This window comes from Myotis nattereri (genome assembly GCF_964212035.1).
Source record: "Myotis nattereri genome assembly, chromosome: 16".
NCBI lineage: Eukaryota > Metazoa > Chordata > Mammalia > Chiroptera > Vespertilionidae > Myotis > Myotis nattereri.
This window is the reverse complement of record NC_138091.1, coordinates 26,470,031-26,497,723: the sequence shown is the minus strand read 5'-3', so window position 1 is coordinate 26,497,723 and position 27,693 is coordinate 26,470,031. Positions and strand designations below refer to the sequence as shown.

Sequence of the window (27,693 nt, the reverse complement as noted above, 5' to 3'; positions counted from 1 at the left end):
ATTCATGGCTCAATGCTCAACCACTGAGGCACACTGGCTGGGCTAACACTCAAATCTATAGAAAGTTTGCATGAACGGGGCAATACAAACCTATCTCTACTTCATCTACATCAGCAACTTTCAACACAGGTGCTGCAAAAAAAAAATTAAAACATGCAATACCTGACTATTTGGTCAGGGGCACTGACCTCTTTTCCCTTAGATAGTCAAATAAAAAAAAATGGCAACAGCCAACACAGTAATAGTCTTCCAATGTGAATGAATCAAAATTATACCTTGTTTTGGTCAGATCAGTAAAAAGTATAATATGTAAGGGTTTTTAATTGATATTTTTTGAGAGAGAGAGAGAGAGAGGAAGGGAGAGGGAGAGAAACATCGATGTGAGAGTGAAACATCGATACACTACCTTCAGCACACCCCCTACTGGGGATCAAGCCCACAGCCCAGGCACGTGCCCTGACTGGGAATTGAACTGGCAACTTCTCGTGTCCATGATGACGTCTAACCAACTGAGCCATGCCAGCTGGGACAAAAAGAATAATCTATGTTTTGGTGTGTCACAGAATTTTAGTAATTAGTGTATGTGTGCCAAAAGATGAAAAAGGTTGAAAACTGCTGATCTAGATTCATCAGTTGCTAACATTTTACATAGCAGCTCTCTCTGTCTCTCTCCCCAGATATTACATATATATATATATATATATATATATATATATATATATGTGTGTGTGTGTGTGTGCTCCCTGTCTTCTTCCATATATATATATAGCACATATATGTATATATGTAAATACTCTACATATACATGTATACATAGTTATTTTTTGCTGAGTCAGTTGTAGACTGAAAATTGTTATATTTTACTCCTGGCCACTTCAATGCATAGCCCCTAAGAACAAGAGCATTCTCCTACACAAATACAACATAATTATCACAGTCTTATCATACTGTTGGCTAATACACATCCATATTCAAATTTATGTCCTTTGGCTGTTTTTTTTTAATCCAGGATCCAATCAAGAATCACACATTGCCTGGCGTTGCTCTCTAGTCGCCTGTAACTACAACAGTTTGCACACCACTCCCTCTGTCACGATGTTGACACTGAGGAGTCCAGGCCAGCTGTTTTACAGAATAGACAATTGCCTCATGGTCGAGTCGGATTAAACTGTTTTGGGGCCAGCGTGCCACTTGAGTGATGCTGTGGGCGCCTTCCCATTGCAGTGCCTTCACTGGAGATGTCCTGGGCCTTAAGACTGGGCCATGGTGAGGCCCAGGGAGCCAGTGGGTAAAGGCCAAAGCTTTAGTCTTGGCAGGGTTCACTGCCAGTGATGGCTGCCAACTACGGGGCACTCCTGCTGGGTAACCCAGGTCAAGCTGAGAACGCCTCCTTCTCACCAAGAGCTCCCATGGCCCGTGGCCAGCCAGTTCCTTGGCCAGCGGGTCACCTGCTGCTGTGGCCACTCTCTGTTGATGCAGCTGCAAGGGGAAAGAAGAGGGATGAGGGGGTGGCCGTGCCCATGCAGGCTGGAAGGAACCGCGCAGGGCAGGGGGGACCAGAATTTAAAAATAGGGCTGGAACCCTAGCCAGTTTGGCTCAGTGGACAGAGCACTGGCCTGTGGACTGAAGGGTCCCGGGTTCGATTCCAGTCAAGGGCACATTCCCGGGTTTCAGGCTCAATCCCCAGTGTGGGGCGTGCAGGAGGCAGTCAATCAGTGATTCTTATCAGTGATGTTTCTCTCTCTCTCTCCCTCTCTTCCTCTCTGGAATCAATAAAAAATGTATTAAAAAAAAAAAAAAGAAAGAAAGAAAGGTGAGAGGCAGAGGGGACAGGCACCCCGAGAAGAAGGAGAAAAGCAGAGAGTGAGAAACACAGAAACGGGGAGACTCAGACGCACAGGCCACAGCGACAAGAAAGCGCCCGCCGAGGTGCTTCCCCAGCCATTTCTGCGTCTGTTTCAGAGGCACTTCGGCTCAGAGAGTTTGGAAAGTGAAGCGAGTTTGTGTTTACACTGGTCAGACTCAAAGGGCGCCAGGGTTTCTCCCAAGGGGCCATATGGGGTCACTTTCTCAGTCCGTACTTTTCCAAACACAGAACTTCTCCTTGGGCCCCAGAAGCCAGGCCCTGGGCCAGAAGGTTCCTGCTCTAGCTCAGAACATCTCCCCTTTATTCACAGGGCTGTTGGCCGACAGAGAAGCCTGCATGTGACACCTCTGGGGTGCAGGGGGAGCAGGAGAAGGGCAGACAGGAGGGAGGACCCAGAGGAAAAGACACTAAAAACAGCCTTCCCTCTGCGAGTGGGGAGGAATCCCAAATCCTGGGAGCTGGGCCCTGGCCGGGTGGCTCAGTTGGTTAGCGCGTCGGCCCAATATGCCAAGGTTGCGGGTTCGATCCCCAGTCAGGGCACAAATAAGAATCAACCTATGAATGCATGAATACGTGGAACAACAAATGGATGTCTCTCTCTCTCTCTCTCTCTCTCTCTCTCTCTCTCTCTCTCTCTCCTCAATAAATAAAAACAAAAAAATAAAAAGAGAACCCTGGGAGCTGCCCCAGAGTGTGACCTTTGCTGATAATAACAGGCCGGGCTTTTCTCACGAGGAAAGGGACTTAGGGAAGGGAGCTGGAGGAAGAGAGAGAGAGGATGCTGGGCCCCTGGACTCAGCACAGGCGAGAAGGGGATCTAACCGGGTTCTGCCAGGACAAACTCCAGATGCTACTGGAGAAGGGCGCCTGGAGGAGGACCTTAGCGTGGACAGAGAGGGCTGCTGGGAATCATGTCCCCTGTCTGTTCTTTTCTTTGGCAGAAAGAGAATAGAAAAGGCGCAGTCAGGAGCCATGACCCCGGTCTCAGGGCTCAGAGCCAACCCACGTGAAGGAAGCCGCTCTCTGCCCTCTGCCTTTGGCCAAAAGCACAATCCCCAGGCCCCGCATCTTACTGAGGAGGTTGAAGGATGTCAAGGGACGGGAGAGCACATCCCGGAAACTCTCCAGCCACTCGCCCTGCTCCTTCTCGCTGGGGCAGGTGAAGAGGAACCTGCGCTCCGGGGTGACAATGGTGAGGCCCGCTTTCCAGCGATTCCCTTGGACGTCCTTGGGCAGGCCTTCGGACGCCTCGTACCCCTGCTCCCGGCTCCCGAGAAACACCTGGCCCAGGTCAAAGGCGTCCTGGAAATAGAGGCCACAGGGTCATCAGAGGTCACACCTGGGGCACAGGGGCCCCTGCAGCCGTGACGGCCCCCAAACTCTATTTTAGACAGAGGTGGTGGGCAGGCCTCTACTGGGAACTCTGGCAAGGTGGGACCTAGAATCTGAACGGCTGAAACTGTAAGAGAAATCACACGCATCATCTGTTCAGATGATATTTAGTATCGCTCAGCTGGTGAGAGCATTGTCCTGATACCCAAGGTTCCGGGTTTGTTCCCCGGTCAGGGCACATACTAGGTGCATAAATAAGTGGGACAAATGGATGTTTCTCTTTTCTTCTTCTTCTCCTCCTCCTCCTCCTTCTTCTTCTTCTCCTTCTTCTTTATCTTTCTCTCTCCTCTCTCTCTCTCTCTCTCTCTCTCTCTCTCTCTCTCTCTCTCTCCCCCCCCCTACCCCTTCCTCTTTCTCTAAAATCAATTTTTAAGTCTTTAAGAAGATTAATTTTTTTAGAAGATGACACTCAGTATTTATGGAGAGCCAACTAAGCACCAGGAATGCCAGTCCTGTACAGATGGTGCCTCTTGCAATCCTCATGGCAACCTCTCAGGAAGGCACTGCTATTAAGCCTATTTTCCGGAGGAGGAAACTGAGGCACAGAGAGCTAAGTACTCTGTCCAGGGACACCACTAAACGTAGCAGGGCCAAAACCGGAGCCCAGACAGCTGAGTTCTAGAGCCCTCCCTCTTAATCACTGCACTCCCCAGCCTTCTGGTCGCACATGGGCCCTGGAGACGAGAGGACGGAAAACACCCCATTTGCCTACATTGGCAGCATTTTGGATCCACATAAGGGACTTCCTGCGGGGGAGGGGGGAGCAGCTTCATGCAGAGATGACTAAGACACAAGCCAACGTGGAGCTGTGACCTGGCCAGGCTGCCCCAGCCTGCAGCCTCCCCACCAGCACTGACCCCGCTTCCCTCTCGGGTGACCTGGGGCGGGGCCGGCAGGGGCTCTTACCAGTGGGTTCTTATAATAGAGCAGCCTCCGTTCCTGGGGGTCCAGGGCAAACCACCTTTTCTTGAAAGGCTCTCTCTGCTGCAAAAGAGGGAACCTTGTGCCAGGGGGGCCGAGCTGGGGATGTGCAGAGGGCAGAGGGCCAGGCTGGACTAGGCCACGGGAGCAGGCCGGTCCCCACTCCATAGTCACCCGGTGCCCCTCCCTGAGGCCCTGGAGCTCGGAAGGCTGTGCCCACCTCCTCAGCCCTGCCAGCGTCACCCCGCTGCCTGCAGGTGCGGCTGGGGGTTGGAAGAGGCGTTTTCCTCTTTCTCGGGCTGTGGACAAGGAGCCTCAGAAAGAGGAAGCTGGGGACATCAGAAATGACTACTGCTCAGCAATGCGGAGAGCCCTGGCCCTGGCCAGAGCCTGACCAAGGTCAGGGGACGGGGGCGAGAACCACGGGCTGTGCACTGGCTGCTGAAAGAAGGGCACGTGCCCAACCGGTCTGGCTCAGGGTTGAGTGTCCACCTAGGAACCAGGAGGTCGCGGTTCGATTCCCGGTCGGGGGCTTGGTCAGGGCTCGACTCCCAGTGTGGCGTGCAGGAGGCAGCCAATCAATGATTCTCTCTCATCCTTGATGTTTCTACCTCTCTCTCCCTCTCCCTTCCTCTCTGAAATCAATATAGCCAATTTAAAAAGTTATCTTTAAAAAAGAAGGAAACAAACTGTGCAACCCTTTGACTAGCTCTCAAGCTGACTGAGGCTTCCTTTCACACTGACTGCTTAACACCTTTCCTGGTAGTTTTTTTGTTTGTTTGTTTGTTTTTAATATATTTTTATTGATTTCAGAGAGGAAGGGAGAGGGAGAGAGAGATAGAAATACCAATGATGAGAGAGAATCATTGATCGGCTGCCTCCTGTACACCCCCCCCCCCCACTGGGGATCGAGCCCACAACCCGGGCATGTGCTCTTGACCGGAATCGAACCAGGACCCGTCAGTCGACAGGCGGACACTCTATCCACTGAGCCAAACCAGCCAGGGCTTTCCCGGTAGTTTTAACAACCATCCTGGCAACATATCACACCTTTAAAAAGAAAGAAAGCCTGGGATGCTGCCGCTTTGGGAGTGTCTTTAGGGAGCGCCTGCTTTCCCTTCCTTTTCTCCTCTCCTCCTCCATCCCCCCTTTCTCTCCTCACGCCACCCACTGCACCGCTCCAGTCAGACTGCTGACTTTGAGCCTCACCCCACCAATACGCTGTCCGCTGTCCGGGTCTGGGGTGCCCTCGGGCAGCAGGAGCCTCCACTGCCCGACCCTCCTCGGGAGGCAGAGGCTCCCTTTCCTTCGCGGGCAAGTGGGAAGAAGCAGCCGCTGAGCGGTTAGGGCTGGTTTGCAAATGGGAGCAGAGGCGGTGCTTGTGCTGGGAGGGGAGTGCCCACGTGCCACGCATGGTGCACAGCTGTGATTTCTCAGGCTAATCTCAGCCCCTGACTCACGTGGACGCCCCAGCAGGGCCCCGGCACAGAGCGCCCGGTTGTGGAAAAGGCAGAAGCTGATCCCCCAGGAGTCCCTTGCAGCGATGCTTTCCCAGGAGCAGGGTCGTTTAGGGGAGTTATGAGGAGAGCAGTGGAGGGTGGTGCTGATAAGGAGGGAGGATGCCCAGTGATACGGAGAGGCACCTGCAGCAACACTGGCCAGCTGGCCCCTTGGTCCTTGGCCCCGGGAACTCACACACATTGGTCTACTTCCCTCCTTGTCCCACTTCCCACGTTCTGCCCGCCTGCCCGCTGGGCCAGGGCCAGGAAAGCCCCCAGGGACCTGGAGAATGTACCTTTGGACCAGTCTTTTCCATGAAGCCTTGTTTGAGGTAGTTCCTGGTGATGAGGGGCACGAGCTGGGGAAAAAGAGACACGCACTGACCCCCCTGACTCACAGCCCGGCCAGTAGGGGGTCAGGCTCCCCACTGAACTTGGCTGTGCCACAAAGGGGAAGTCTGGAATGGGGAAGGATGTGTGTGCGCGTGGTTCACGGGGTTATATTTGGAACGTGGTGTGGATGCAATATTAATATTTCAACAGAGCCAGATGTGTGCGGGGCTTCCGAACACCGCTGAGTCTTGGTTGAAGAACGTAAGGAATGCTCCGAACTCCCCAGGAGGTGGACACAGACAGGCTCTGAGGAGACCCTCCTGTTAGGGTCCCCTATAGGTCTAGTGTGTATCAGGCTCTGGGAGCAATTCCCAGCCACCCCGTGAGGTGGTAGGAATTATCACTACAATGGTACAGTGGTCAAGGGTACTTACTCCCAAAGTCACCCTGCCGGGAGGATGGAGATCTGGGATTCACACCTAGGGCTGATGGACACTAGACAGACACACGTGGTCCTCCTGTGATGCTAGAGTATAAACACGCCTCTCACCGGGCCCCTGGCCAAGACCTGGTCATGGGTGGGGATTCTGACACAGGGCCCCAAGGAGGGGACAGCAGAGTGGGAACGTAGAGAAAGCTCTGGACCCGGAGTCAGGAGACCTGGGTTCTAGTTCCAGTTCTGACCTCAACTAGCCCTGTCCCCTGGCAAACCCTGCCTCCTCTCAGCCTGTTTCCCTCCCTGCAATCAGGAAACAGGAGGATGAGGACGTGATCTTTAGGGTCCCTTGCAGCTTGCCCTGCTGCCCCAGAGACGCCTCCAGGGGTTGATGTTGACCTCCTGTGCTCCAGGGGGTCAACCTGGCAAGCCTAGGGCTTCCAACCACAGCCCAGCCCTCTGGGGCAAGGGCGGGGGGGTGGGGGGGGCTTCCAGAGCTCCAGGGCAGAGGCAAAGAGGAAGTGAGGTCTGGGGAATAGGAATAGGAAGTCTGAAATGGGGAAAATTGTGAGCCAAACCCAAAAATATAAACTATACAACTTCCCTTCCCCTAAAACATATTCTATAGACTTTAATCCCTTCATTTGCAAAAAAAAAAAAAAAAAAAAAAAAAAAAAAACAGAGTCCCTTCGGCTCAACAGTCTGAACCTGAGCAGAGGCAGGGCTAGTCTAGGCCGAGGGAAACACCTCGCAGGAGGAAAGACATGTGGACGGAGTATGTTCACTGTACCTCCGATGCCTTGGCTCACCTGATTCTCACAATAGCCCTGGGAGGTAGGTGTTGTCCCCATGGTGACAGGTGAGCAGGCTGAGGCTCAGAGAGGTAAGGGGACTTGCCCTAGTAACACAGCTTCCCTGGCCTCAGTCCACGCATCCTCAGCACAGGACCAAAACCCCACGAGGACACCCGGGCTTCTGGCATCTGGATGCCTAAGCGACTGCCCAGGACCTCACACAGGCATAGAGGAGGAAAGGCAGGGGGGAAATGGGCACATAGGGGTAATGATGGGCACATAAGGGTAATGATGGCAGATGAGGGAGGCGCAAGGACATTGAGGATGTTGGCCAACGACCAATTTCCTCTGCAGAGGTCAGCAAAGTTGGAGCGCCAGCTCAGATCCAGGCGGCCGGCGAGCATCTGCACTTTGCCTTCCCTGCTCTCCCGTCAGCAGCCAGCACCCCAGCACCCTGCCCCCAGGAACGTGCACTCTCCAGTTCTGGGTGCTGAGTCTGCAGACCCGGAGCACCCTGACCCAGGCGGCTGGGGCCGCTTTCATAGGGTCACCATCTCGGTGCATCACTGGGCCTGAAGTGGACCTCCATCCCAGGCACTTGGCTCCCTGAAAACTTTGGAATGAAGGAGTGTTTAGGCTTTCAAGGAGGACCTACCAGTTTGGAATAAGACAGCCCCATCACTTACAAAATCCTCTTAGAGTAGGGCCTAAACCAGGGGTGGGCAAACTTTTTGACTCGAGGGCCACAATGGGTTCTTAAACTGGACGGGAGGGCCGGAACAAAAGCATGGATGGAGTGTATGTGTAAACTAATATAAATTCAAAGTAAACATCATTACATAAAAGGGTACGGTCTTTTTTTTTTTTAGTTTTATTCATTTCAAACGGGCCGGATCCAGCCCGCGGGCCATAGTTTGCCCACGGCTGGCCTAAACCAAACACCTGATCATAGCACCTCGAAGCTAGGAGGGGCCCTGAAGATGACCTAGAATTCAATGGTCGGCAAACTCATTAGTCAACAGAGCCAAATATCAAGAGTACAACGACTGAAATTTCTTTTGAGAGCCAAATTGCTTAAACTTAAACTATATAGGTAGGTACATTGTTATTAACTTTATTAGGGTACTCCTAAGGCTTAGGAAGAGCCACACTCAAGGGGTCAAAGAGCCGCATGTGGCTCGAGAGCTGCAGTTTGCCGACCATGGATCTAGATGAAGTGCCATCTTACAGATCTGGAAACAGGTGTGCAGAGATGGTGTGACCTGCGTGGGTCACACAGCAGGTCAGCCACAGAGCATCCATGAGAGCCCAGGCCTCCTGGCTCCAGGCAGCAGCCTCTGCCCCTCACAGACCGCTTCCCTGGCCAAGCCTGAGCGAGGCACAGGATGCCCCAGACGGCTGGAGACAATCAGCATGAAGTCCAAGGGCTCACCCTCTCCTTGGCCATGGAAGGCAGATTTTCCTGCCAGAATTGTCATGGGGAATTGCCTTCCAGAATATGAAGGGCAAGGGGGATGTGAGCGTGGGAAGAGCACACCTGATTATCCACTTGACCTTCCTGGAACTCAGTTTCTCATCAGCAAAATGGGAATAACCACCCCCACCTCACTGCCTGCTACAGGACTATGAGGTAAAAGGAATTACGAGATAAAAGGGGCTCTAAAGCACCTTGCAAGCAGTGTGGTAGGGATTGTGTGCACCTTGTAGAGGGGAATGGGTCAGGAAGAAATGCCCGAATCCTGAGCCCTTTGACACCTGAAGGGGAGAGCCTGACCTGCCTTTCGGAGGCCGCCTTGCTACGGGTGAGGACCTTACCCCCAGCTTCCCCAGGAGGAAGCCTTTGGGTTGTCCTCGGAGGTACCCAACCCCAAGTCTCAAGGTCTTGCCTACAAACCAACCTAGTCTGGCCTCTGAGTGTCTTCGAGGTCAGCAGACAAGGAGAGGAGGTGGAGAGAGGAGACTCGGAAGTTGGGGTCCACTGTTAGCTCACCTCAGACTCTGGGAGCTCAGGAAAGGCCGCCTTTAGGTACTGCAGACGGGCTGCGCGGAGGGCATTGAACCAGTCCACTATCTCCTGCAGAGAAAAAGGCAAAGGACAAACGGACAGCTGGTGAGATGGGGGTGGGGTGGGGGGGCTGGGCTGAGAGTGGTGGCAGGAAGCTAGCAAGGTTTTCAGGTCTGTGCACGGGCATTCCGCACACACTCATTGCCCCAGTTCCACTGCGGGGCCTGTGGGCTGATCACAGGCAGCTGGGGGAACACCACCAGAGCCCAGGGGCGGGGGGCAGGTGGGGGAGAGAGCGCCCAGGCCTCACCTGAGCAAGTGGGAGCCACTGGCAGGGAGGTCTGGAGCCGTGGGAAAGGCCCCAGTGAGCTGCATGGGAGTTACGCAATGGCCAAGGACAGTCCTTGACATTTTCTCACGGGTGTACGAGTCACCTGAGGATCTTGTTACAGGGCAGCTGTGGGCTCAGTGGGTTGGGGTAGAGCCTGAGAGTCTGCATTCCTAGCAATCAGCAATGTGATGCTGGTCAGTAGGACACACTTTGAGGAGCAAGAGTCCTCACTGCCCTAGCTGGTTTTGCTCAGTGGATAGAGCGTTGACCTGTGGACTAAAAGGGTCCCAGGTTCGATTCCAGTCAAGGGCACATGCCCAGGTTATGGGCTCGATCCCCAGTGGGGAGCGTACAGGAGACGGCTAATCAATGATTCTTATCTTTGATGTTTCTATCTCTCTCTCCCTCTTCCTTCCTCTCTGAAATTAATAAAAAATATATTAAAAAAAAAAGTTCTCACTCAGATGTCAAAGACCGGTTTTCAGGTGGGGGCATGGGCACCGGGGGGTGCTCCTCCACTGGGGGTGCTCATTGCTTGGAGGGCAGCGTAGGCCGAAGCCGGCTTGGACCTTCTGCTGTCACTCCAGGAGAACGCACTCCTCAGCCATGCGGGCACCATCACCTCTCCCCAGGTGGACAGCTCACCAGCTGGCTCTGCGGCTGCTCTGCTGCTCCCCGATTGGTCCTCCCCGCCCGCAGCCAGAGTGATGCTCGCTTTGCAAGTCTCTTGAGTCCAAGATCGAGTCCTCTCCACAACCCTCAAGAAGAAAAGCTACGCTCTTTGGTCTGACGGACTTTGCCCTCTGAGTTCCTTCCATACAAAGCCATTTGCAATCTCAACACATTCTGTTCGCTCCTCCTGGAACTCTATGCCTCACCCACCTCGCTCCCCTCACCCACGCATACGTATGGCCCAGAACAGTGGTTCTCACCCTTCCTAATGCCGCGACCCTTTAATACAGTTCTTCATAGTGTGGTGACCCCCAACCATAAAATTATTTTCGTTGCTTCTTCATAACTGTAATTTTGCTACTGTTATGAATCGTAATGTAAATATCTGATATGCAGGATGTATTTTCATTGTTACAAATTGAACATAATTAAAGCATAGTGATTAATCCCAAAAACAATATGTAATTATATATGTGTTTTCCGATGGTCTTAGGCGACCCCTGTGAAAGGGTCGTTCGACCCCCAAAGGGGTCGCAACCCACAGGTTGAGAACCGCTGGCCTAGAACATTCTACTCATCCTGAAGGTTAGTTTAGATGTTGACATAGATTTTTGCTCAGCCCAAGCGCTGCCTCCATGAGAACTGCCCCACCCATTTTCACCCACCCACCGCCCAGCCACAGTTGCTGCGATGATCCTGCCCCTTCTTGGCCACAGCAGCTGGACCAGGGCTGGACCAATGCTGGACGGGGCTTATGAAATGCTTTCTCCCAGGAATCTGGAATTGGGGGGCAGAAAGACTTGTTCAGGTAGCTGCAGTGCCGCACTTTGATGTAACTGGGTGATTGAGTAATTCATTTGAATATGATTTTGAAAGAATGAAACATAATTACCCTTTGTCTCTCCTAGGTTTGTTCCGAGTCCTGAGCTCTCTTGTCCTGGGAGTTACAAGCCTTTGTGTGTCTCGGGCAGTAAGGGAATGGGCCTGTCCCAGGAAAGACCTGGCCTAGACCTTCACTTTGGAAGGTCTCTCCAATCACAAGCTGGTGACCTTGGGGCCAAATCCAACCTGCATTCGGTTTGTTTGGCTCCTGAATTTTTGTTTGTTTCAATCCTCTGTACAGGTTTCCTGTTTGCCACAGCCTCACAACTGTCCACTTCACTTTCAGATCACCTGTCTGGCTCCTGCTGGCGTGACTTTGCGGCCCCTCGCTTATGCCCATCTCGTGGAGAAACTGGGGTATCAAGGGAAAGAGCAGAATGGCCAGACCTAGGTTGTCAGGTGCTCTACAATAGGGCAAGTGGGAAGGAGTCAGGTGCCATAAATGTCAGAGACCTTGGGCACCTCAGCGAAAGTCCTCGTAGCAGTGATTGGCACAGGAGGGAGGGAGGGGTGGCCACCAGTGTCCAGCCAGTCTGAGCAACAGCAGAGAGCCCACCATGGACTGAATGAGAGCCAGGGTCTGATTTCCTGGACCTTTAAGTTGTGCTTCTCAAACTTTAATGTGCATAAGGATCACCTGCGGATCCTATTAAAATGCAATTTCTGCCAGGCCAACGTGTCTCAGTGGTTGAGCGTCGACCTATGAACCAGGAGGTCGTGGTTTGATTCCTGGTCAGGGCACATTGCTTGGGTTGTGGGCTTGATTCCCAATGTGGGGCATGCAGGAGGCAGCTGATCAATGATTCTCTCTCATCATAGATGTTTCTCTCTCCCTCTCCCTTCCTCTCTGAAATCAATAAAAATATTAAAAATTTTTAAATAAAATGCAGTTTCTAATTCAGTAGGTCCAGGGTGGGCCTACATGTCGAGAAGCAAGGCCCCAGAGTGCACTGCTGCCTGATCTTCTCTCCATTCCTCCTCCCATAGTCAGGGTCTCTGGTGCCACCTGGACTTGCCATCCCCGGGCACAGTCCTTCTGCTGATGGACTCCCCTTGGTGGACGTGAACCGTCCACACACACCCACTTTACCTGTCAGGTTCCTCTCTCTGCTCTCACTCTGCCTTCCTCACACCGCTATCTCTGACCAGAAAGTGACGCTAGGTTTAGGCAAACAGTAGCTGCAGATCTCAGGAGGGTTAGTCGCTGGGCCTGCAGAGCCCTGGGGTGCCGAGCTGCAGGCCGGCACGGCGAGGCCAGGCAGCTCACCTTGCCGCTTTCGTGATACACAAACAGGTTCCTGATGTGGCCCTCTCTCCGGTAGGTGATCTGCAGCCCGTGGGGGTTGCCTATCTTCTCCGTCTGGAAGGTGGCATTCAGGTCCTTGATGTGGATGACAGCTTTGGGGCTTTTACCCTGAAAGAGAGGGAATGGATACTCAAGATGCCGACAGACAGTCCGCAGGGAGTCGTCTTATCTCCTTCACCAAGGCCTCAAGCAGACAGGTAACCAACCTGTAACTTTCCATGGGTTTTCCCTGTTCTTGCTCTGTCATTAGGACACACGGATGCTCCTGCTGTCCTGTATTCAGCCATCCCACCATTCCTGCTTACTCGGCCTGGCCTCTCGAGTTGGAATAGGGCTTGGAAAGGCCTTAATGCAGGACTTTTCAAAATTTTAGCCATGGCAGTTTCTCTGAAGCAAGTCATCTGTGGAAGCCACCCAATAAAATAAAGCAGATAAAAGCAGATGTGGGGTCCTGGCTGGTCTCTGAAACAGTGCAATCACTGATTCATGCTGAGCAGGGAAGAGAAAAGAGTGCTTTCCTTCAAAACCGGTAAGAGAGAAAAATTATAACAAACACCGGGGAGCTGTGGGAGCCATTGGCCCATGTGCCTATTGCATTTAAATAAAAATAGCCTTGGCTGGTTGCTCAGTGGGTAAAGCATTGGTCTGTGGACTGAAGGGTCCCGGGTTCAATTCCAGTCAAGGGCACGTGCCCCGGTTGTGGGCTTGATCCCCAGTAGGGGGCGTGCAGGAGGCACCTGATCAATGATTCTCATCATTGATGTTTCTATCTCTCACCCTCTACCCTTCCTCTCGGAAATCAATGAAATTATTTTTTAAAAGGACAAAAAATAAAATAAAACTTCAGTTCTTTACTCAGCCCCATTTCAAATGCTCAAGTAGCCACCCGAGGCCAGTGGCTAGGGTATTTTGTTGTTGTTGTTAATTCTCACCCAAGAACATTTCCCCATTGATATTTAGAGAGAGTGGAAGGGAGGGGGAGCGATAGAGAGAGAGAGAAACATCGATGTGAGGGAGATACATCGTTTGGTTGCCTCCTGTACATGGCCCCAGGATGGAGCCTGCAACCAAGGTATGTGCCCTTGACCAGGAATCGAACCCAGGACCCTTCAGTCCACAGGCCAACGATCTATCCACTGAGCCAAACCAGCTAGGGCTGATGGCTAGGGTATTGAACAGGGCAGACATAGAACTGAAGAAAGCCTATTAATAGTCTTCTCTAGAGGGAAAGTTGGTCATATCTATTACCATGTTGAGTGTTCTGCTTTGACTCACAATTTTGCATCTAAGAATCCACCCCAAGGAAGTAACTGCATTTCTGTGCAAACATGCATGCCAAAGATGTTTATTGCCATGTCACTTACTGGTATACTAGCAGAAAAAGAAGGAGTGTTTTACATGTCCATTAAATAATTAAATCATGGTACATCCACACAATGAAATACCGCAAACATTTTAAAAGACTAATTTAGCCCTCACCAGTTTGGCTCAGTGGATAGTAGAGCATCGGCCTACAGGCTGAAGGGTCCCAGGTTCATTTCCATTCAAGGGCACATACCCGGGTTGCTGGCTCAATCCCCAGTAGGGGGCTTGCAGGAGGCAGCCAATCCATGATTCTCTCTCATCATAGATGTTTCTATCTCTCTCTCCCTCTCCCTTCCTCTCTGAAATCAATAAAAATATATTTAAAAATAAAATGAAATAACTAATTTAGATCAATATTACTAATATGAAATCCATGAGAAATACCAAGTCCCAAAACAGGATGCATAGTAGGAACCTACTAAAACAAAGAAGGGTTCCCCTTCCCCGCTATTCTCACTAACACTTGACATTGCCAATTTTTAACATTTTTGCCAATATGATGGACTTGAAATTGGGCCTCACTGTTTTCATTTAATCAGCTATATTGAGGTATAATTGATAAACAAAAAATGGTACTCATTTTAAGAGTATAGTTTGATTTTGACAAGCATATATTCCCTTGTAACCACTACCACAATCAAGAGATTCAACATCACTGTCACCCCAAAAGTTTCCTCTGCCCCTTTACAGTCCATCCCCATCCCCCCCACCTCAACACCAGGCAATCACTTACCTACTTTCTATTGCTTGTTGTAAAATTTCCTATACATGGAATTATGTAGTACATACTCTTGTATGAGGCTTCTTTTGCTCAGAATAATATTTTTAGATTAATCCATCTTATTGCATTTTTTAGTAGTTTGCCCCCCTTTATTGCTGAGTAATATTCCCTTCTATGGATGTATTACGATTTGTTTATTCATTCAGCTGTGGATGGACATTTGGGTGCTTTCCAGGTTTGGGCTATTATAAATAAAGCTTCTATGAACATTTTTTTTTTGGACTTATGTTTTTGTTCCACCTAGAAGTGGAATGGCTGGGTTATGTGGTCAGGTATACATTTCACTTTATGTAAAATTGCCAGTGCCCTAGCCAGTTTGGCTCAGTGGCTAGAGCGTCGACCTGCGAACTGGAGGGTCCCAGGTTCAATTCTGGCCTAGGGCACATGCCCAGGTTGTGGACTCAATCTCCAGTGGGGGGCATGCAGGAGGCAGCCGGTCAATGATTCTCTCTCATCATTGATGTTTCCATCTCTCTCCCTCTTCCTTCCTCTCTGAAATCAATAAAAAATATATTTTTTTAAAAAAATAAAATTTCCAAATTGATTTCCAAAGAGGTTGTATTATTTATGGATGAGAGTTTCAGTTTCTCCACATCCTCGCCAATACTTGGTGTTGTCAGCCTGTTTAATTTTCGCCATTATGGTGGGTGTGTAGCATCTCATTGTGGTTTTGGACTACACTTCCCTGCCAGAGACAGCAAGCGTCTCTTCTTACCCTTATCAGGCCTTTTGGTTTCCTTTTCTATAAAAGGCCAGTCCATTTGCTTTGCCATTTTTCTAATGGACTGTCTTTTTCTTCTTGATTTGTAGGTTGTTGTGTTTTTTTAAAAATATGTTCTGAGTATCAACATTTTGTTATGCTGAGATATCTTTTGAGTTTCACTTTCTTTATACTTTATTTACTTTCTTGTATTACCCCAAATTTTTACATAAAAATGAGTTATCTTTATAAGTTAAAATTTTTCCTTTTGGGGGGAAAGAAATTTAAAAGACCAAAGGCAACTTGTGTTATTTTTATACTGTTTTAGACTAAACAGGCTTAGGACTGAGAGAAGGACCCACTTTTCCCAACCAAAAATGAGGCTCTAGGAGACCAGCCCCCAGCGGCTGCTGGGGTTCAGTGGCCCCTCCTAACTCTGCTCCACTTTCTCTTCCTGCCTCTTGTGCCTGCAACATTTTTCAGGTCTTTAAACTGAAGACTAATAAGAAATCCATACTCTTGCCCTAGCTGGTTTGGCTCAGTGGACAGAGCATAGGCCTGCAGACTGAAGGGTCCCAGGTTCAATTCCAATCAAGGGCACATGTCCAGTTGCAAGCTCAGTCCCCAGTAGGGGGCGTGCAGGAGGCACCCAATCAATGATTCTCTCTCATTATTGATGTTTCTATCTCTCCCCTTCTTCTCTGAAATCAATAAAAAGATATCTAAAAAGAGAAAAAGAAATCCCTACTCGCACTTGGAGGATAAATACTCTTCATCCCTCACCATTTTTCACTTGGCCCTAGCCTGCGGCCACGCATCACACAGGTCCATCTAGGAAAGCAACCGGGGAAATACACAATAATTCCTACGTGTAGGAAACCGAGCAAGGTGAAGGCCAACGCTCAGAGCCTTCTGTTGGTCACTCCCTCACATTCTCATCTATTCCCCTTCTTAGCACTTCCTGCCACCTGCTATATCATATGTTGATGCTGTTTGATCGCCACCTGTCTCCTTCCACCAGCATGAAAGCTCCGAGAAGAGGAGCTTTGTTTAGTTCACTGCTGTGTCCCCAGTGCCTACAATAATGTCTAGCATATAGCAGGTGCTCAATAAATATCCCTTGCGTGTATGAAGAAATGAAATCAAATCCAGTGATCATCAAAGGCTTAATCATGGACCAGTCGAAGCTTATTCTAAGTCAGCGGTTCTCCACCTGTGGGTCGCGACCCCTTTGGCGGTCCAACGACCCTTTCACAGGGGTCACCTAAGACCATCCTGCATATCAGATATTTACATTACGATTCATAACAGGAGCAACATTACAGTTATGAAGTAGCAACGAAAATAATTTTATGGCTGGGTCACAGAATGAGGAACTGTATTTAAAGGGCCAGAAGGTTGAGAACCACTGTTCTAAGTGAGCAGAAGGTGTGTTTTAGTGGGCTGGACTGATTGTATCACCAAGGGAAAATGGGATGTGGGGCCTGAGATCACCCACGGGACAAGTCATTATTGATTAAAGACCAGACCTCGGTGGGTGAGAGCCCAGTGGTCGGGAGGGGACCCCCCCCCGGGTCTGGCCTCTTACCTCTTCCTTAGTGTAGTACTTCAGAAGGCCTTCTCTTGCCAGCAGGACAAATCTCCTCCTTAGGAACTGCGCGTTGTCCCTGCCACGCTTCCACAGGAACCCTTCCCGGTTACCTGAGCCACCGAGGACGACAAAGAGTGAGCACCCACCGCCATAAGACAAACAAGCAGCTCACAATCCTCGCAGGGTCTCGGGATACAATGAACCTCCCGCCGGCTGCTAAACTGTCTCACATCTAACGCACGTGGCTATTTCAGATGCAGGACACCGGGGTCCTATCTGGGGCCAAATTTCCAATGTTCTTCCTTGGCTATTTCTTAAGAAGGCACAGTACACCCTTACGTAGGCTAAGTACTGAGACACTGTCCCGATGATTTCCCGTGGACACCAGCCCGGGGGCGCTCTCCAGAGCGCAGGAGTAACGCGCGCCCTCTAGGCGCCTGCGGCTGAAGAATGCCAGGTGCTCCTGGGAGCTGGGAGCCTTGAGCACTGGCTGCCTCTGATCCTCAAAGAGTGGTTTTGTGCACTTTGCCCTCCGGGTCGGTGCCAGCCACAGGTCCAGGGCCACCGATGAGGTTGTGACTTGCACAAGGTTATGAAGGAGGGCGAATTCCGGCCCATGCACCTTACCGAGCCTGTGCCACACCGGGGGCTCCAGGAGCCAGGCGCAGGGGTGTGTTCCTGGTGGGTGAGCCTCCCTGCAACTCACAGGAAGGACTCTACACCCCTGAGGCCCCGCAAGGACGTGCAGACACGCTTCCTGTCCATTCAGACCGCAAACCCCACCAACTGCTGTGTTGCCATTTCAGAGGCAGAGGAACCCATGCCTGGGCCTCTGTGGCCAGAGTGAGGGCAGCAGATAGCTCTCGGCTGGACCTCGCTTCTAAGAATCAGGCACTTTGTTTTCTAGAACTCGCTGCAACAGAGACGTTGAAAGGTGATGAAAATTAACTGTACCTGAGAGTGAGATGGTTTTCCCATCGGCCATAAACTCCTGTCTCTCGTACTTAGCTCGAATCCACTGTTCCTTTAAGACCCTAAAAAGAGAGAACCTCCGGTCAGCTGTGTCTGATACGTGCTCTGCCCACAGCAACTGTCCGAGGCCCCGCAGCTGCAGGCGGGAGCGTCACCCAGCGGCCTCGCTGCCTGCTCGGGCTACCAGGGCTGCTCAGCCGTGCTGCTGTTACCCTTTGGAGCTGGACAGCTCTGTGGTGGGGACTGTCCTGCGCACTGCAGGATGTTTGCCAGCATCTCTGGCGTCTACCTCCTGGATGCCAGTAGCTCTTCCTCCCCGGTGATACCCAAAAATGTCTTCAGACATTGCCAGTGTCTCCTGGGGGAACTATATCCCCCAGTGGGCTGTACGGAAACCTCTGGGCTATTCTGATGCCAGCCTGGCCCTCCAGGTCAGCGAGACCAACACCAGCTCCGCTGGATCGTCTACACTGCCGCCTCCGCTGCATGCTCCCAGCTTAGGCCAGGAGGCCAGCAGCCTCTTCCTGGGCCTGCCCATGAACTCGGGGCATGGCACACCGGACGGAGCAGTGGTCTTGGAGTCTAACCATCTGGGATCTGGTCCCACTCGACCATTTATCCACTGTGTGATCAAGAACAAGATACAGTAGGTCCTCGGGTTACATCGGACATCCGTTCCTACAGCAACGTAACGCAATTTTCGCCGTAAGTGGGAACCCACCTACATAAGCACCTACGTCACTCACAGGGAGCACATACACAGCAGTAATGAAGTGAAACAGTAAAAAAAAAAAAAAAAAAATTAAAAGGAAGATAACAATTCCTGACCTTTACTTGTGGTAAATAAATAATAAAAAACATAAAGCACATATGTACATACATCGAAATGATGGAACTTTTTTTCTTTATAAATAAATGGGAGATGGCGACGTAACCACAAAACGACATACATCGAGTCCGACGTAGCCCGAGGACTGCCTCTGAACTTGGGGAATGTGCCAATAATATTATACCTACCGACCCCTTAGGGTAGCTTTAAATGTATATAAAGGGAGTAGAGCCATGCTCGGCACAGAGTGGGTGGTTTAATGTTAGTCCCATCAGGTACTGTCTTCCATGACCCGTGCAGAAAAACCATGCAGCCAAAAGGAGACTTCATTCCATCAGTTGGTTCTCAGATAGAAACATCAATGATGAGAGAGAATCATTGATCAGCTGCCTCCTGCACGCCCCACACTGGAGATTGAACCCACAACCCAGGCATATGCTCTGACTGAGAATCAAACCATGACCTCCTGGTTCATAGGTTGACATTTAACCACTGAGCCACACCATCCGGGCCCGAGGTTTATGTGACCTTATCCCCACAACCACAGGGAATGGGCTAGAGCTGGGCATCTGGCCCAACTGGTCAATCAGAGCTCTGCCCAGGGCCGTGTGGACCAAAAGGAGCAAGACTGAGAAGGGAGGTGAGTTAGGAGCGCTCTCTGGGATCACACTGGGAGCTGGAGCTGGGACCTAGCCGTGGTCTGGCTCCAGCTGCATGAAGAAGCCCGGCTGAGAGAGAGAAGCAGCACTGACAGCCAGAGAGGCTCTGAGAGGCTGCTGGTGTTCGTCCTGGCTTGTCCTTCCTGGGCGGGCTCCACCTCTGTCCTCCCTGCAGCCTGACCCCAGAACCCACAGCATCTTCTTTCCAAGCTGGTTTAAACTGGGTTTCTGTCACTTACCATCAAGAGTCCTATCTAGCTTTTCGGCGTTTGCCTTGGAGGAGGCTTGGGTGCAACTTTCTTCAGTTGTTCCGGAACTGGGGTCACCTGACAGACACCAGCCGCCTCCGTCAGGCTGCCCAAGTTTGACCCCAAGGAGGTCAAAGTCATCTATCTGAGGTGCAGCAGTGGGAAAGTCAGTGCCACCTCCGCCCTGGCCCCCAAGATCAGCCCGCTGCGTCCATCTCCAGAAAAGACTGATGGTGACATTGCCAAAGCAGCCTCGGGCAGTGATCGGAAAGGTCTGCGGATCACAGTGAAACTGTTCAGAACAGACAGGCCCAGACTCAGGGCCTCTGCCCTGACCATCGAAGCCCTCAAAGAACCACCATGAGACAGAAGGAAGCAAGAAGACAGGAAGCACAGTGGAAATACCACTTTTGATGAGACCGTCAACATTGCCCGAAGATGCGGCACCGACCTTTAGCTAGAGAGCTCTCTTGAACCACTAAAGAGATCCTGGGGACTGCCCTGTCTGTGGGCTGCCATGCTATTGGCCACCACCCTCATGACATCATAGATGACATCAACAGAGGTGCAGTGGAATGCCTAGCCAGTTAAGAACTACACAGGGAAATATTTCAACTAAAGATCATATGACGACGACGACAACAACAAAGAGTCCTACCTAATGCACAGTCCTCACCAGGACATTGAGGAACCCTGAGCCACAGGATCAGAGCTGGGAGAGGCAATGGGGACTGAGGCCCCAATCCTGGTGCTGCAAGTGGGGAGTTCGGAGGACTTTTAGGATAGGACGGAAGAGGCCATTAGTATTCAGCTAAGGGAGTTAAAGCACAGGCCTGTTGCTGGAGTCATGACAAGCAGTGTCTGTGTAGTGCGGGCAGAAGGCCTAGCACATGGTAGGTGCTCACCAAGTGCTCGTTCCCTTCCCCTGGCAGCCAAGGGCTGAGTGGCAGAGATGAGGCAAGAGGATCAGGCCCTCAGGCCTGACACGTCCCTCTGCGGGGCCAGGCACTAGGCAGCATTCTGAAGCTGACACTGAGAAATGGATTAAAACTAGCATTTCAGCCCAGCCGGCATGGGGTGGCTCAATGGTTGAGTGTCGACCTCTGAACCAGGAGGTCATGGTTGGATTCCCGGTCAGGGCATATGCCAGGGTTGCCGGTTCAATCCCCGGTGTGGGGTGTGCAGGAGGCAGCCAATCAATGATTCTCTCTCATCATCAATGTCCTATCTCTCTCTCGTCCTTCCTCTTTTAAGTCAATAAAACTATATTTAAAAAACAAACAAACTAGCATTTCAGGTGGCCTATGAGGTTTTTACATAAATTATCTCATTTAATCCACCACGATGCTCTGCTGTAGGCATCATTACCCAGATTTCAGAGGCGAGGATGCCGCGAGTTGGAGAGGTTTGGTAACTTGTCCACCCTCTCACAGCCAGGTCGTGGTAGACTTGGAAACAGAATGGAGGTCTCCCGAGTCCACAGCTGTGCCTCCCCGGCCGCAGGGAAACCGCAGGCCCCCCAGGGATGGTTGTGTCGTTTGTGCCCTATCCTAAAGCATCCTGCTGTGAGGCTAGAGGACAATGTAGCTGAAATGCAGCCGCTTCCTGCAAGCCATGTCCCCATGAGGTTGGGTCTGCTCGGAGGGACAGACACACCCATTGACGCAGGCGCTATCTAGCAGCCCTGAAGGCGGGGCTGGGTCCCTGGGAGAGAGTCAGGCTCAGACAGTCAATCTGCAGAGGTCTGAGATCACTAGGTGGCCGGTGTCACACGGACCCTCGCCTCCAGGTCAACTGAACCCTCCTCCTTCACAGATCCTCCCCCGACCTCCCCTACCCTCATGATATTGGATTTTCTCAATGTCATGGTTCAGTCACCCAGACCTGGTATCAGATGGGCTCGTCCCAGCTTTGCCTCTACAAGCCTCAAGTTTTTCATCTACATCATGGGGGCGATGGCAGTGTTTATCGCATGGGGTTGTTGAGAGAATTCAACAAATTAATGCACATAATTATTTAGCACAGGGCCTGGTATATAGATAAAGCTCAATAAATACTAGTAGCTACTATTGTTTTTATGGTTCATATTTAGGGATCTGGGGCCCAGCAGCTGCTTTGGGACAGTCCTAAGCATAGCACTCCATAGGAAGTAGCTGAAATACATTTGTTCTATTAAAATACCAGTGTTTCGACCTATCGGTTTGGCTCAGGGGTTCTGGGTTCGATTCCGGTCAAGGGCACGTGGCTCAGTTGCAGGCTTCATCCCCTGCCCTGGTCAGGGCACAAGGGGGAGGCAACCAATCGATGTGTCTCTCTCTCATCAATGTTTCTGTCTCTCCCCCTCCCTGCCACTCTCTCTAAAAATCAATGGGAAAAAATATCCTCGGGTGAGGATTAACAGAACAATAAAATAAAATACCAGTGTTTCTCTTCTCTATCAAGTTAGCCACCACCTGTGAGAACATCAGAGGCAAATGGGGCAGATAATAGAGAAAATACCCCCTTTCAGAGCGATGGAAGCTGAGTCCCAGAGGGAGGAATTGACCACCCAAGCAATAAAGGTAGAGAAGGCTTAAACTAGGTCTCATGTGTTCTCCATAACAGTACCAAACCCTTTCCTGGGTTCACCTGCTTACCGGGCCCATGGACAAGACCACCGCAGGCAAAGACCCGGAGGTGGGGTTGGGGCCAGGAATCATGCATTCACTCACAGGCAGTCGCTGGCCTGAGGGATGTAATAGAAAGCGGGGACTCTGGCTTCATACTTGGCCTTCACACGGAGGTTCCCATTGTGGGTCATAAACTGCAAAACAACAGCAATTTGATGGTAATATTAGAACTTGCAAAATATGAAATGAAACCATGGTCTACCCAGAAGGCCACTGTTCTCACTGGCTCCTCCGCTGAGTCAGGAGACAGTTGTAGGGGAATTTCACACTGCCCACCAGAATTAACCAAAAAATAAAACACCAGCGTTTGCTAGAAAGGCCAGGGCAATGTGGTGCTGGAACAACTATGCCTCATAGAGGCAGAATGCACCACAGTTCCCACACACTGGTTCATTGATCCCCTTAGCCATTTTAATATTACCATCTCCATTTTAGAGGCTCAGAGAGGTTAGGCGATTTACCCAAGGTAATACAGCTAGTACATGGAGAGCTGGGATTTGAACCCAGGCTTGTCTAACTCCAAAGCTCATGTTCTTCCTCCTACCCCACCACCACCCCCACAGCTGGCCAGGACCCCCAGCAACAGTGCCCGCCAGTCTGCAGGCAGTACAGGTAGCTGAAGGCGGAAGTCAATGCTGATCCCCTAGAGTTCTAGATCAGGATTATCACTGGGGCCTATGACACCTGAGAGACCCAGAGACACATGGAACAAGAGTCGGCACGCAGCGACAGCAGTGGCTTCTCTGGGGTGAGGGCAGTGTGGGAAGAAACATCGGGCTTTTCATAGAGCGAGCCCTATCCTTTCCCCCCTCCCCCACCACCCCCCAGGGGCTACTGAGCTGTATCACAGGATTTCCATGGGCTTTGGATCTTGGGTTCACATCCCACCTGTGCCACTCAGTCACGGGGGGGCCCTCGGGCCATACTTAACCCCTGAGCTTCAGAGAGCTCACCTGCAACCCTGGAGAAAATATACCAGGGGAGGTACCAGTATGAGGCACAAACACATAACCTTTGGGTTTCGGTGCTGGGTTGCGGGTTTCCTGACCTTCTCCGCTAGCATGTCAGCTCCATGTGGACAGATTTTACCTTGCTCGCTTTAGCTGCTCCAGCACATGGTGGGCATCCAGTAACCAAGTGTTGAATGAATAAGTAAAGCATCTAGCCCAGCGGCCCAGCACAGTGCCTGGCACACAGTGGGCGCTCAGAGACCGTGGGCCTGCTTCCCCAACAGTCCTGAAATCCTCCGCCAACCAGCACAGTTTAGGACCGCCTGCTCTCAGACGGTGTCCTGGCCAAATTGGCATTTTCCTCCAGGCTGAAGGTGTCCTCCATCACCATAGGTCAGCGGAGCCAAGTAGACCCCTTCCTGGCTAGGGGGGCTGGAGGGAGAGAATAGACTCAGGATGCTGGACCTGGGGTGCTTCCGTTCCAGTCCGGGGCTTCAGCTAATGAGAACAGTAGCTCCTAACTGATTGGTACTTTGTACCTGCATTGAGCCCCGTTTAATCCTTACAGCAGCCTGTGAAGGGGGGTGGAGAGGGGGTGTCCCCATAACACAGATGTGGAAACTGAGGGTCCACAACTAGGGTTAAAAAACCAAGCTCAGGGCCTCCCCCTCCTAAATAAACAAGTGAGGAAGTCAGGATTTGAACTCGGGGCCTCTGACTCGGCCACAGGTCTGATAGGCTGTGTTTTCTTTCCCTAGTGATGCCTCTCTCTGGGCCTGAGTCCTTCCCTGTAAAATGGGGGCGCCCTGCCCGCCGCCGCCGCCCCCTGCGCCCCTTGCTACCTCCACAACACTGTCGTCCCAGAAGTCCAGCCTCACGGACTTCACTTTGCTGATGTCTGGGAAGTTCCGGTGGACGCCGGAGCAGTGCAGGCAGATGAAGACGCCCAGCTTGTACGAGGCCCAGTCGGGGTCTGCGGGCGAGAGGGCGGCAGCCGGACTAGGTGGGGAGCTGGGCGAGGACACCAAGGCTGGCCTCCCGGGGCGATGCGCCTTGGGGGAACCGAGAATGCCAGAATGCACGCGGGTCGCCGCGCGGTAAAGACCTTGGAACAGAACCATCTGGAAGGAGTTCTGGGAATTGGGCAGGAGGCTGCGGCGGGGGACGGCCGGAACCGAGAGGGGAGCGCGGTCCGAGGGGCCGGCCCGCCCGGCAGGGGAGCTGCAAGGGGAAGCCTGGCTCCCGGGCTGTCAGGACACTCCTGCGGGAACCCGACACTTCCCACCGGGTCCACCTCCGCAGTTTCACAGGCTGCGGGGCAGGAAGGTGGGGAGACCGGGGGCGCCTGGGGGAGCGGGCCCTGCAGGATCAGGGGGCGCTGGCAGGGACCCCTCGGGGTGTGGATGTCACGGACCAGTGCGTGGAAGGTGGCGTCAGGGGCCGAGGTCCGGAGAGGTGGGGGTCTGGCCGGGAAGGCGGGTCAGGGCCCCCGGGTCCGGGATCGGGGGTTGGGGTCCGGACGGGGCGGGTGAGGGCGCAGGGTCCGCTTGGGAGATTCGCGCTCGGCGTCTGCGGGAGCCTGGCTCCGAGGGTGACATGGGGTCCAGCGGGGCCCGCGGACCCGACCCAGGACGGGTGGGGGTCTGACGGCTGGGGTCCCGTCCGGTGCTGCCCGCCGCGCCCTTACCCGCGGCCCCGCAGTCGGCGCAGTGCGCGTTGCCGGTGCCCGCCGCCCGCAGCAGCTCCAGCAGCCGCTTCTTGTTGCGCTCGCGGTCGCCCATGGCGGGCCCGGCGGGCGGGCGGGCTCAGCGGGGCTCGGCCGGGCGGCCCCCGGACCCGCGGCCGCCCATGGCCCGTGCGCTCGCCGGCAGGTGGAGAGGGACGCGGCCCCCGCGCCTCCAGCTCCGCGCGCCGCCGCCAGCCCCGCCCCGTCCCGCCCCGACGTCCCGCTCCTCCCTCGGCGCGGTGTCTCCGGGCTCCGCGGGCTCCGCTGCCGCCGCGGCGGGACCAGGCGAGGAGGGAGCCCCGCGCGGGGCTTGGAGTCCCACTGGCTCCAGATCATATCCTGGCCGCCACCTGCTAGCTAGGCCCACCTAGTCCACTCCTCTGCGCCTCCGTGCCCACCTCCGGAGAAGGGAAATAAAGGCATGAGCCGTCTGGGGGCTCCTTGGAAAGTCAAGCAGGATCTAACTTCCGTTAAAGCGTCTGCAGATGCGGACTTTACATCTACTTGCAGCGGTTCTCAACCTGTGGGTCGCGACCCCTTTGGGGGTCGAACGACCCTTTCACAGGGATCGCCTAAGATTATCGGAAAACACATATATAATTACATATTGTTTTTGTGATTAATCACTATGCTTTAATTATGTTCAATTTGTAACAATGAAATTGGGGGTCACCACAACATGAGGAACTGTATTAAAGGGTCGCGGCATTAGGAAGGTTGAGAACCACTGACTTAGAGCTTTAGAGGCCTGCAAAGGCCACCTCCTCGAGGAATCCCTCTGAAGGGGGCCTCCTAGAACACAAACACCTTTCTAGAGCTTTTCCATCCCTTTGGGCCCGAGCACCTTCTGTCTGCCTTGCATCAGTGACTCGTATATTTATGTAAACCCTCCTCCCTCTGACAACCACTCACGCCTGATAGTCTGCTGTCAGTAGTTTTATTTCTGCATCTCACACGGCTCCTGGAAATAGTACCTACATACTATTTTTAGAAGTCCAATAAATAGTTGCATGATCACCAGGAAGTGTGGTTTCACCAGCATGGACGTGCCTGAAGTATGGTGTGTGTTTTTAATGATTGAGAGAGAGATAAGGAGAGGGGAGAGAGGAGAGGGAGAGGGAGAGGGAGAAGGAGAGGGAGAGAGAGAAGAGGAACCCCAATGGGCTGTCTCCCACACGTACCCTGACTCAGGATCAAACCCACCACCCTGGCGCATCTGGACGAGGCTCCAACTAACTGAGCTACTCGGCCAGGGCCCCCTGAACAACTGTATTTGTGAAGTGTGGGCAGGGCCTAGGTGGCCTTGAATGTGGGCTTTTTATTAATCCCTGGTCCCCTCCCACATCCTGTCACTCTTTGACATCATCCTCAGGGACCCACGGGCTTCTGTCTGGAAAGACACACACTGCACACCTTTGCCATCTCCCCTGTAGGTGGACACCCACCTGCCGTCCACATGTGGCTTAGCAACTGATGTGGTAGCTGACACACCTGCGTGCACATGCCAGTTGGTGCAATGAGAGGAATCCAGGCTTTTGAGTCTTGGCTCCATCACTCACTGTGTGGCCCTGGGCAAGTGCCTTCGCTTTTCTGAGCCTCCGACTCCAAACCTGTCAAATGAGGATTGCAAGATCTGCTTCACAGGGTCATCCAGATGTGCCAGGACAGGGCACACAAAGCCCTCAGAACATGGTGGCTCCCTGCTGCCCTGCCCCTCGGGTCCGCTCGTGGGATCGGCATCTGGAATGCTCTGTGTCATTTCTCATCTTCCAGAGGGTGGGGGAAGTCAAGCTCCAGGCCCTGGGAAAGGAGAGTCTTGACAGGGGGTCTGGGGGTGAGTGTCTAGCCCAGGAGCAGCTCCAGAGGAAGCAGTGAGAGCCCCGCGGGTCAGAGGGCACGGGACTGTTTACCAGACAGGCCCAAGGATGATTCATTTCCGCTGCTCAGATGAAAAAAGGGACAGAAATAAATCTCCCAGGAGAAAGATGGGAAAGGCATTGTAAGGTATGAAGGGTGGGGGAGGAGGGACGTAGGGGGCAATGAGGGGACAGGCCGAGGACACCCCTTCTCAGCTGCTAAACACCGGGGCAAACTGAGGCTGGAGGGGGTTCCTGGGCACCCCAGCCCGCCAGGGTCCGTGCACCGTGTCCCACTGAGCTGCTCTCTTCTTGGACCTTGAGTCTCACAGCCCCCTCCCGGATGTCAACCCCTGGGAAAATGGAGCTTCTCCCTCAGGCCAAGGAGCCAGGGATGGAGAGGTGCCTTTCGTTTCCCCTTCTCCAGTCCTTAATTCCAAGCCTTACGGTGGCGTTTCAGGCATCCTCAGCATAAAGCAGGAAAAGGTACTACTGTTCGGTTTCTTTCTTTCCTTCTTTCTTATTTTGTGTTTTACAGAGTTTCACACCATTTATTTTTATTTTTTTACATTTTTATTGATTTCAGAGAGGAATGGAGAGGGAGAGAGAGATAGAAACATCAATGATGAGAGGGAATCATTGGTCAGCTGCCTCCTGCACGGCCCCCACCACTGGGGATCAAGCCCGCAACCCAGGCACATGCCCTTGACCAAATTTTGAACCTGGGACCCTTCGGGCCACCGGCTGATGCTCTATCCACTGAGCCAAACCAGCCAGGGCAGAGTTTCACACCATTTAATAACAAGTTCCAGGAGAGCCAGCTGTGTGAGAACAGCATGGTGTCCTCAGAGGAGTTAAATTACCGGCATCAGAGAGCAAATAAGGGCTGGACCAGGGACCTACATCCC

General features: G+C 52.4%; 1 protein-coding gene across 1 annotated transcript; it reads right to left on the bottom strand.

The window, feature by feature from the left end:
* Positions 1–826: 826 nt before the first annotated feature.
* On the bottom strand, positions 827–25,072 carry ADAP2 (ArfGAP with dual PH domains 2). Its single transcript, XM_081109608.1, has 11 exons — positions 24,891–25,072; positions 24,046–24,176; positions 22,296–22,387; positions 17,831–17,910; positions 16,874–16,986; positions 12,401–12,547; positions 9,234–9,317; positions 5,977–6,039; positions 4,167–4,244; positions 2,942–3,170; positions 827–1,479 (listed from the first exon to the last, which is right to left on the bottom strand). Exons 1-11 carry the CDS (start codon positions 24,982–24,984, stop codon positions 1,445–1,447), a joined length of 1,146 nt encoding a protein of 381 aa, XP_080965734.1. The 5' UTR covers positions 24,985–25,072; the 3' UTR covers positions 827–1,444.
* Between the last annotated feature and the right edge of the window lie 2,621 nt (positions 25,073–27,693).